At 39.1% G+C, this 11,354-nt stretch overlaps 1 protein-coding gene across 1 annotated transcript; it reads left to right on the plus strand.

Moving 5' to 3' along the window:
• The first annotated feature begins 75 nt into the window (after window positions 1-75).
• Window positions 76-6,242, plus strand: RWDD4 (RWD domain containing 4). Its single transcript, XM_008937701.1, has 7 exons — window positions 76-156; window positions 2,440-2,549; window positions 2,660-2,804; window positions 3,599-3,713; window positions 4,384-4,433; window positions 4,597-4,599; window positions 5,759-6,242. Exons 1-7 carry the CDS (start codon window positions 76-78, stop codon window positions 5,789-5,791), a joined length of 537 nt encoding a protein of 178 aa, XP_008935949.1. The 3' UTR covers window positions 5,792-6,242.
• Window positions 6,243-11,354: the final 5,112 nt, after the last annotated feature.

Below are 11,354 nucleotides of genomic sequence, written 5' to 3' on the forward strand. Positions count from 1 at the left end.
CGAACCGCCCGCGGCCGGCAGCGGGCTCTGCGTTCATTGCGACCCCGGTAACCCCGCGTCTGCTCCGTGCCACAGATGGAGCTGGAAGCGCTGCGCTCTATCTACGAGGGGGACGCGTGCTTCAGGGAGCTCAGCCCCGTCTCCTTCCAGTACCGGGTAAGGCGAGGCGGAGCTCGGCGAGCCGCCGCGACGAGGGCTTCGCCCTCACGTCACTCCGCTTCTAATTCGCGGTGTACCCGGGGCGCCTGAACCACGTCGGTGTGCGGTGTGGGGCACGGGCCACGTCCGCAGGCCGGTGCGTCATGATCCCCGGAGGGATGGTGCCTGACTGCACAGTGCGGCACGGGCAGGAACCTGCTCCCAGTGGTGGGCTCTTTATTCCTTGGCGAGACATCCCGCTGACTCCTCTGTGCACTGCGCAGCTAGAGCTGTCAAACTGGCCAAGGAGCCAGCCGAGAAGCACTTTACCTGCTCAGAAATGTCACTTACAGAGACTTCTGTGTAAAGCTGTGAACCTTCCTCACTGCTCAGTTAAGAGGTCCTAGGCTGTCGTAGTGAGGTAGCTGACATGCCTTGTCTGCCTGCTAAAGAGAAAATCCACAAAGGGCTTTGTGCGTGTGCACCGACAGGATCCGCTCAGGAGAGGCGTGCAGGGAGCGCTCAGCTCGAGACTGCGATTAGATTCTGGTGTGAAATGCCTGCCAGCTTTCTCAAATGTAAAGACCTGGAAGTTCTTCTGAGCGTGGACTGCAGCAGACCTTTGGACAGCCAGAGAGCTTTACTGATGAAAACTTAGGCATTATGGGACAGAAGGGAGACTTCTGAAAATGTCATATACCTGTAGTAGGGAGGAGGCATCTAAAATCTCCAGGATAACATCAGTAATCATAATGAGGTACAGGTCAGTTTAACTAATAGCAGTTGAATCCCAGTAATGTAAGACAGCCTTCCTTTACTGATAGGACTATTCTTAGTAGATTTTTGTTTCCTCAGGAGAGTAAATGTGACATGCCTACAAGTCTACAGTGTATCCTAGCTTTGGTTGTTGCTAATTTTTATTAGACAAAAAATAATTGTCATAAGTTAGGTGAACTCAATTTAAATACTGTAAAACTTAAGTGTCAGACAAAGGCAATAAGACATGAAGAAGAATTTGTGCTATGAGAAGGTATAATGCAAGTAAGCACATGAGAAGGTAGAAGGAATTGGTATGCCTTTTTTCTGAGCCTCAGGTTTTGCACATATCATGTACAGAACACATAGTTTTGGTATTTAATGGATGTGCTGTGAAATTAATATTAAAGAAAGTTTTTTTCAAATGGTGAGAAAATGTAGCAGGATCGTTTAAAGTAAGCCAGCCCAATTTCTGGGTGACACTGATCAGGAGGAGCATGGTCACGTGGCTTTCTCTTCGGAGGTGCTCAGGGCACAGAGGACACCTCCTGACAGAGCTCCCTCTTTTTCTCCCTTTCCCCCCGCTTTTTTTCCTTCTTTTTTTTCTTTTTGTTCATTAGCCGTACCTTGATTTGGACTTTTCTTCTGCCTACACTTCTTTGCATGTAATTTGCTGAACCCAGATTTTTAATATTCTCCCTTATTTCCCTCATTATAAAATTTTTGGGTGGTTTTAGAATGCAGATTTAACCAACAAGGTTGCACTAGTCTTCCAAATCCTTGCATGAAACTTTACCTGTTTATATAATAGGCCTTCGATAGCACCTGTGCTAGTTTTAAAGTTCTTTAAAAAAAGGTTTTCTTATAATTTAGCATAATTGCAGGGATTGTATTTTTAATCTGGGTCCACTAAATTGTTTTGATGTGCATGATTATTTATATTAAAGTATGCCCTTTTTTAAATGCTGTTTCTTTTACCCAGTCTCATTCTACCAACTTCTGAAATTTTTTACTACTCATTATTTCTTATAGTGAAGTACAATATCTGTAGGACTGAGAAATAAATACAGAAATTCTTATATACTATTTTTGCCACTAGTTTATTTTCATCTTTATTTCAACACTGTCTTGTGTTTTGTTTTTGTGTTACTCTGAGGTTGGTTGAGGGGGGAAAGAAGCCTTAATCTTTTCTATTCTCATATATGATGGTATAATATTTGGCTTGCAGATGTTACGAAGAAGCTTTTAAAACCAAGCATTAAAAAACCCAAACAAACAAAACTTAAAAAGAGCTTTGAATGTTTCTGCTGCTTTTCCGGGGATGGAAACTGCAGGGTAGAGGTTAATATTGATGTATTGGTGTCATAATTTTAACACCTTTCCTAGATAACAGCTTTGGTTTATGACTGATAACTTTATGAAGATAGTTGTTACCTTAAGGAGTTTGGATAGTCCTAAAGAAGTGAAAGGCTTGCGTGTTGACATTGTCATCCTTAGTAAATGGCTGGAAACTATTAATTTATAAAGTTTTTCCTTTCTCTTCAGATAGGTGAAAATGGAGATCCCAAAGCCTTTCTAATAGAAGTTTCTTGGCCAGAAACATACCCACAAACAGCACCAGTCATATCGATGGATGCTTTCTTCAACAACACAATGTAAGTATTTATGCCACCTTTATTCCCTAGCCTTCTGTGTGAGGGCTTTTTGGTTGACAACCTGTTCTTCATCTGTCTAGACTGTTGTTGAGTTTTCTGATTCCTTTCAGATCTTCAGCTATTAAACAAAGTATATTGGATAAGTTAATGGTAGAAGTTGAGGCGAATCTTGGAACTGCTATGACATACACACTTTTTGAATATGCCAAAGATAATAAAGAGGTGTTCATGGAAAATCAGCCTGTTAACACTGTGGTAAGTAGATGAATTTAGATTTTAATCTCTTGCTTTTAAAACTGAAGAAAAGAAAAAAGAAAAAAAGGTTACTACAACTCTAAATACTTCATAACCCTGTCTATAAGTTCTTAATCAGTATATTTGGTATACACATCAGTGGCTAAACAGTGACACACAGAGCATGGTGCCACGATGCTCTGTGCTTGTAATTGTTATATTCAATTGTTGTTTTGCTGTTTTATCAAAATGTTTGTGGGCTGCAGTTCTGTCCCACCGAGTAAAGTAAAAATGGAGACTTGGAGCAGAAGCAAAACTAAAGAGAGCTGCAATGGAGATTAAAGGCATCTGCTGGGGGGGTGAGGTGGGAAATTGCTGCTACCTTTCTGGGAAGCAGTGATGGCGTAAGTGCACCTCCAGGGTCTGAAATGAGTCAGGCTGGGTCTATTTGTCTCTCGCGTGTTGTGTAAGGACATTAGTGGCCATTGTGGTGCTGCTGATTTGCTTTGAAGAAGAAATGGTTTCCATGTTTGGGAAGTCCGAATCCCTTCACACTAAATCACATTCCATGGTTAGACTTAAAAAGTATAAGAAATGCCACTACAACTCTGAAAGAGAATAATTCCAGTACCCAACACTTGTTTTTTTTTTAAACTACAATCATAATTATGTGTTGATTAAAAGCTGCAGACTGTGACAGCATTGCTTCTTCCTGACAGTCAAGATATTTCAGTATGTCAAGTTCTGTAATCGTGCACAGAGGTATCTGTGGACGTGCTCTGCAAAATGTTAACCACCATTTTTATCCTTCTCAGACTTCAGTAAGCAATAGTATTGCAATTGGAACTCCCGACGTACCAGTGAGTAAAAAAAAAGACAAAAAGGAACAGTTGTCCAAAACCCAGAAACGAAAACTAGCCGATAAAACAGGTTTGTTCACTATAGTATTGTTTTGCTTGAGCACTATGAGAATCCAAGTTTTATATCAGTGACACCTTGCTAGGGTCAAAATGGGTAGTTGTTTGTTTATAAGATGCACTACTTTAAGCCTGTGGTCTCTGTTTTGCTTGATTTGGCTGGATTATTCTTGCCTGAGATGTCAGATCCTTCATGCTTTCAATTAAATGGTAGTTTTTTGGTTGAAAAACATTCAGTATTTCAGGTAATCCCACCGATGACTTTCATGTGTTCGACCTTAATTTTTAATAGCTATCTGAATAATACTGTCCTGTTGCAGAAATGAGTTGTACCCTATGACAGCAATTTCTGCATGTATTTTACCTAGCCTAATGTGTAATTGGCAGATTAAATGTTGACTGTGTAGAGGAAGTGCTCTTTGACAGAATGCATCATTGCTGGTCAGCCCAGCTCATGTTGGAGGTGCTTTCTAGATTAAATGTCAGGTGGACTGAGATGTTTTTATTTAAACAGTCACTTTAAAGAACAAGGTGTGTTTAAGACTTATCTAGTTTTGTCCTCATGGCTTTATAGTGGAAAAAATAGGATTTTTTTTTTCTCTTGTGAATTCTGTGAGTTAATTTTAAAGAAAGATATGGATTCTCCTTAGCTCGTGTACTGAAAATAAAACCTTATTCTGCAGATAATAAAGGGGAGCTTCCGCGAGGATGGAACTGGGTGGATGTAATTAAGGTAACATGACTGCATTATATGCAATATTATGAAAATACTGCCTGTGTATGTTAAAACTAATTTGTACTTATAGCTGAAGAAAACTAATCTGATTTTTTTTTCTTTCTTCCTGACTTTGTTTGGATTTGACTGTGGTGTCTGATTCATTTCTATATGTGTCCAGCATGTAAGTATTTTCAAGTTACCGTTTTTTAACATTAAAAAGGTTTGCAAGAATAGTAAGAACTGCTGCTCATTTTGCATTGTAATTTACATACTCCTCAAAGGCTTTGAAATGCTTAGTCCTTCTGAATCTACCTTTCAGAAACTTGATTTCTTTTGAACTCTGTTGGTTTAGTATTTCTTTTTTATTTATTGGGCAATTAAATTTTCATTTTATGATGAGAGAGGTTTGCTAGCCAAACACACTGCAAACATTCTGTCTTCATATGGCAACAAGATGTAAAATAAAATGAGTGGTGCTGCCAGGTTCTGGAGGGCAATGGGTAAGGAGGAAAAGGGAGCTGTTCCAAGTGAGAGCACCTTGCTGTCTCCTACAAGCCTGAGCATTCTCTGCTGCAGCTCCTCCAGTGAATAATCCTTTTCTACTGGCTCCTTCAGCACCGATTTCTTCCACCCTCTTGTTTTTGCTGATTAAGCAGAAATCAGTATAGCTGCTCGGAAATTTTGAAAGCAAACTATTTTATTTTATGCAACTGTAATTCTTGGTGTAAGACCCAGCACCAGTTCCAATTGTTAAATAGGAGTAAGTAAATGATGATGGTGGTTTTGGGCAAAGTCCTTCTGAGTTAACAGTTGCTATTTGTAGTGCATATCCTGGATTCCAGGTAGATTTTATGATAGATGCACTACATTTAATAATTATAATTTAGCTTTAAAAAGTGAGGAACAGTAAATTAATTTCTCTTTTTGTGTTGTGTAAATTACGATATGGGAATTCTCTCTGAGGTGTGTGGAGATGTTTTTTACATTATTTCATCTTTTATGTTTGGAGAGCTGGTGATGGTGTCTTCAAATTAAGTAGAAACAGTACCTTGAGGTTTTTCTGGGAGTTTATGTGTTTGGGTTTTTTTTTCTCTTTTTTTGGTGGTGGTGGTGGTTTTGGTTTTTTTTTGTTATCTTTCACATTTAGGAAATAAGCTCGTTTAGTCTTTAAGCTTAAACAATAATGTTTTGATGCTTTTCAGTCTTTTGGTACAGTAGCACAGTCTGTATTTTAATTAAATATACTTGTGTTCTGTAAGATGGAGAGAATGTTCTTGTTTCCTAATAAATGGAATGACAGTCTAAACTTTGAATACTTTCTTTTTGTGTCTCTTTTATAGTTAAGCAAAACTGGTTCTAAAGATGATGAATAAAGGACTTTGGTACAAGGAAACTCCACCTTTTAATACAGTGCAATTTTGGGTCACCATCTTTCTCTTAATAACTTTCATATTTGTTGAAGTAAACATTTTATAAAACTCAATTTCCTAACTTGCAAACCTAGTCACAGAAGTGGACCATGTGGTCTTCTTTGGGGAAAAAAAAAAAACACACACAAAAACAAACTTGCCTTAAATGAAGGTTAGAATGTGACAAAGGTTATAGAGAGCTAATGTGGTGAAGTGAGTAGTGCTATATGCAGTGTATATTAATTTATATTTTACTCTGTAGTAAAATCCTGTTATAGTGAACCCAATGATACTGTAAACATTTCCTGATGTTCTTACTCCAATTGAAGAAAAAAGCGCTATAACAGTGATTGGTCACTTGGCAGCATAATTCATCAAAATAAATTATTCCATGGAAACAAGACCTTTGTCATTTATTTATCTAATATGAATGTAGAAGGAGAACATAAAAATTGTTACCTTGCAATACAGACTAGAGTTTGTGGTCCCGTTTTCACTGGTTACTGGCTGAAAGAGTAAATACTAGTGAAAGCCAGGACGCCTCTTCTAGTCTGCTTGAAAATGAGTGATTCTGGCAGGGGTATGTGTTCTTTATTCTCCGTGGTGCCCAGCTGTCAGTCTTTCTCCAGTGTGAATCTTTACAGAAGGCTGGATGTCTGAGGGGGGGAAAGATGCTTTCTTGCACGTGTCTCAATGAGTGCTGGCATTTTGTAGCTCTTCCGCTGGAGAAATGGACATTCCTTGGAGGGGTTTGCCGACTGAGTGGGTGGGCAGTGAAGTCAGCACTCTGCCATATGTGTTGGGTGAACTTTTTTTTTCCCCTAATCTGATCTCTTGTATCAGAAAGAGAAATGATCTTTACTGTACAAACAGTTACTCAATACAAGATGCCTTAATGTCCTTTATTATTTTTGTTTATTTTGAGATGAACTTTAATAAATGCCTATTTATCTGCTGTGGTATGTGGTTGGATTTTTTTTTAAATGTGTATTGCCTGCTGCACTTTTGGGGCCACATATGTACTTGCAAAGGATTTTCTATTAGAAAGAAAACAACCTTAAAAACTGGTGGAAGAACTGCATCTTCCTTCTCTGGGTATATGTTTACATGTTCTTCAGGGTAGCTGTGTTTGTTATTAATAGGAGGGTCAGTCACCCCACGGAGAGTCACAGGAGACTCTCTCTTACTCAGCCTGTCCAGTGTCTGTGTGAAGAGTGCACCCCGCTGCACACATGCAACAGCCTTTGCTGAGATACCCCTTAGAGGCACAGGCTGGATGCTCTGCTCAGCAGTGGTGCCAACAGCCTTTGTAGCCAATAGACAGTAGTTTATGCAAACATCATATTGGGACTCCAGCTGATGGCATGGAAGTGTTTATGTGACTGTCTATGTCAAGAGAGCTTATATGCAACATGCATTAATATAGTTCTCTTAAATTCTCTTAAATTATTTCTGTATTGCCAAAGGAGGATATATTGCAAAATTATTGGCCATCTTCATGAATATTTTTGTATCTATATGTAAAGAAAAAAAAGTTATATGATGTTGTGACTGCAGGTGAAAGAAAAAATTTTAATTTGTTCTGTGGTTTTCACTCTTCCGAAGAGGTCTGGAAGAAATGTGGTCTGTACTGCTGTCATCCAACAAGAAGCTGTAGTTTGTACTGAAACACTTGAGCTACAATTGGTAAATGTATGTGTTTCCTCAGTAAGGGAAACACTATTAATTCTTAAAGAATTCTTAATTTTGAGAAGCTGTGGTTTCCTTTTGAACTCAACTCACATTGAGTAAAAGCTTGTAAAGCACACCAAGGAGGACTTTTTCCAAATGATGCAATCTTGCCTTTGACATAAACTGGAGGCTGATGGCTGCAATCTGAGCAGGATTGTCTGGTGGGGAGTAGCACTGCAGGGAGAAGCTGCTCTGGTAGTACATGGTAGAGCTTGTGACAGGGAAGGGCGTTTAGCTTTAGTTTCTGCCTGCATTGGAATTTCTCTGTTCACAAGTTCTCCAAGGGGAATTGACTTGTCTTTGCTAGTATCCATAGTGCATAAATCAAGTTGCCATGACAATTTATCTGAACAGATTAGTTAGGGAGGGTGAGTGAAGGACAAATAAGATCTCTTGCGTTTATAGTGTTACTGTGTGTAACAAAAAACTTGTTAACCTTGTGAAATGCCTGATTTTTGAGCTCCTAGTCTGCCCATAAATCACATGCTCTTCTGAAGATACGCAAGCGGTCTTCTGTGGTTCTGTTAGTAAACATGTTAGTTTGGAAGTCTATTTTCAAGGGGAAGACTTTGCACTGGAAATTTTTGTATTGGTTCTTTGCTTCTGTGTAAATTTTGAAAGGTAATTTGTGTTGTTAAACCATTTTCTCCTATGACATGATGGTTGGAACAGGGTCCTTTCAAGAATCTAAGTACGTGATAGTATGGAGAAGCCTGAGCACTGACAGCAGAGGGGAAGGAAAATGTAATGATTCTTACCAAGAAAGGGACAACTATAAATAGAGATCATGATTACTGAGGGAATTCCAAACACTTGAAAAATACACCACCACCACTACCTTTTTCTCTTTAAGTAAAAAACCACTAGCAGTGGAAAAACTGTGGTTCGTGCTTTATTTCTGTTGGGCAAGAGTCTCTTGATTGTAGGGCTCCATCACCTATTTAAAGTCACAGGGTTTGCAGCAGGGCTTTGGTTGGCCTGAGCAGACAAGTGTCCATACCAGTAATGGTAAAGTAAAAGTCGCAAGTGTCTAAAAAGTGCAGGATGATTCAAAAGGGATTTGTTGATTTTCAAAATTTTCTGTACTGCATGGATAATTTCCTTACTTGTGAGTCGAAAAGGCTTTTAAAAAAATAAATCTATAGTGTTGCAGTAACCATATGGAAATCTCATCTGATCAAGCACAGCTTAATTTTTTTCCTTTTTTTCAAATTTGTCTCTGAGAAAAGTTTTCCTTGGGACAAACTTGTGAAAAATTGAGGTGGCAATACCAATGCTTAAATGAAGTTTAGGTATTTTAACTTAAATTTAACATAAAATATTTTTTCTTTTCAGTATTTTAGTACATATTTGAATTAATATTCTTAATGTCTTTGAACATTAATTTTAAGCAATGCATTTTTTTTCTTTCAAAATTCTTCTCAGGAACCTATCGTTTTGTTGTTTGCTTGTTGTTAAGGACTTGGGGAGTTTCTCCCTCTCCTCTACCCCTTTTTTTTTTTTCCCTTTTAACAGTAGTTATGGGAATAATGGAGACTGCCTTTGAGTACGTTGGGTGGAGGGGTGACAGCCGTGATTAGTCCATACCATGTACCTCGCACGTCCTGCTCACCCCCTTGGTGAGCCTGGCACAGCTGGCAGTGAAATCAAGGCTGCCAATGTCTGCTGGTCGTACATGGGGTGGATAGATAAAGCGTGCCCAACTGGTAATCAGTTACGTTTTGGTGAGTAAAAGAACAGCAGGAAAAAGGCCAGCATTTTTTCATATAGGACCTTTGACAGAAGCTCAAATGTAGGAAGACTATACTTCTTTCATCTGAGGCAATACAAGTGATTTTGGGTTTTACTGTGGACTTTGTGCTGTGAAAGTCATCAAACTGGTCTGAACCAGAAATAGGTCCCCTGTGGAAGTTATTTCACAGGATCACAGAATGGTAGGGGTTGGAAGGGTCCTCTGGAGATCATCTAGTCCAACCCCTCTGCCAAGGCAGGTTCATCTCTGGCAGGTTACAGATGGACACGTCCAGGCAGGTTTTGAAAGTCTCCAGAGAAGGAGACTCCACTACCTCTCTGGGCAGCCTGTTCCAGTGCTCTGTCCCTCAAAGTAAAGTTTTTCCTTGTGTTTAGGTGGATCTTCCTGTGTTCCAGTCTGTGCCTGTTGCTTCTTGTCCTATCACTGGGCACCACTGAAAAGAGACTGACCCCCTTTGACACCCACCGTTTAGATATTTATAAGCATAAATCCTTCAACTATGTTTTGTGGCTTGTAGTAGGGTTCCTAAGCACATGTAGTTAATAGCAGAATGAAAGAGGGAGGAAATGTTAATTCAACAGAGAAAATACCAGAAGTGTGAGATTCCTGGGTGGACTGGAGGAGGAAGTGGAAGGGGAAAGGCATCCTTGTATGCAAAACTAGAAGAGCATAGGGGATAAATCTTTATTGTTGCAGGACAGTACAATAAAACTGTAAAAACAAAACAAAGTTAAAATAAAATAAGCATAAAACAAAAGCTAAGCTTGTGGTTGCAGAGCTGTCAATTCTGGCGTGAGGTTGGTTTAGTATGGGTAAAAGACAAGAGGATTGTAGGTTTTCTGTCACTGTCACATATGTTTTCACCAACATGAATCTGGCTTCGTCTCAGAATGTGACTGCTACTTGGTTTTGAGAAGAATTTCTGTTTCTCTGACTGTTATCCTTTCTCTTGCTCTTTCTGAGCCCATGGAAGCAATCTCCCAAAGTCTGGTGTACTCTCAGAAATTAAGACAGATCAGATTAACTGGGCACTGGGAAATCACGTTAAAATATCTGGTGTGGGTGAAAGAAATAATTGTTTCTCTTCTGTATGCTTAATTCAGAGCAATGTGAGGAGGGACTCCAAATGGCTGAGTTACATGAGAGATATGACAATCTATGTCCAGACTTCAGTGCCCTATGTCAGACTGAAAGTTTGTCTACTTTAAAGTTTTACATAGCTGTCCCATGCTTCTGTGTCAAGAGTATTCTTGGATCCTGCAGTAGTCTGTGTTTTAAATAATCATGTTTACAACAGAGCAGAACATTGAAAATTTACTGTGGTTGCCTACTCTAAGTTGCTTATGTTGTGAGATAGGATAAGGTCACAGCAATGAGAGAAAAACCCAAACTATAGCTGCAGAGCCTTAGGGGAGTGGAAAGAGGATGTGTGGGTGTCTCCAAAGGCGTCATTTCTTCTGTGGTATCTTTGTTACTGGCAATGATCAGGAAAAGGGAAAGCTCAGTCTGGGACAAGTTTGGAAGATACTCAGGAAAGCATAATCTTTTCCTTCTCAATGGTCTGTTACAGTATCACTGAGAGGTGATAAACATAGTCTTGCATGGAGTCACTCTTCAAAGCAAGATCTTACTTTAAATCAAGTAAGCATCTCTGTCAGTGATGCATCTTATGATTTCCTGCAGGAAAAAACATACATGAAGAAATCTATAGATGAAGTTGCACTATAGGGAACTATTTGATCTCTACTTATAGAGGAAACTGGTTGAATTGCCCTCCAAAAGAGATTTTATAATAGTACATGGGAAATATGTCAGCCCACTGATAAAGAGTACATAGCCACTATAGATGGTTAACAAATTTGCACAGCATTTTCAGTTTTATATATTTCTCTGCATATCAGCACTAGAATATTACCAGGTTTTATTTAACTGCATACGGTATGATTTTTTTTTTTTTTCCCTTCATGCCATATGTTTTTAGATTATAAAAGTACAGGATGTAGTATGGAAATTTAGTTCCTAGATTAAAATAGTGTTACAGTT

Source organism: Merops nubicus, unplaced genomic scaffold (genome assembly GCF_000691845.1).
Source record: "Merops nubicus isolate BGI_N331 unplaced genomic scaffold, ASM69184v1 scaffold45223, whole genome shotgun sequence".
Lineage (NCBI taxonomy): Eukaryota > Metazoa > Chordata > Aves > Coraciiformes > Meropidae > Merops > Merops nubicus.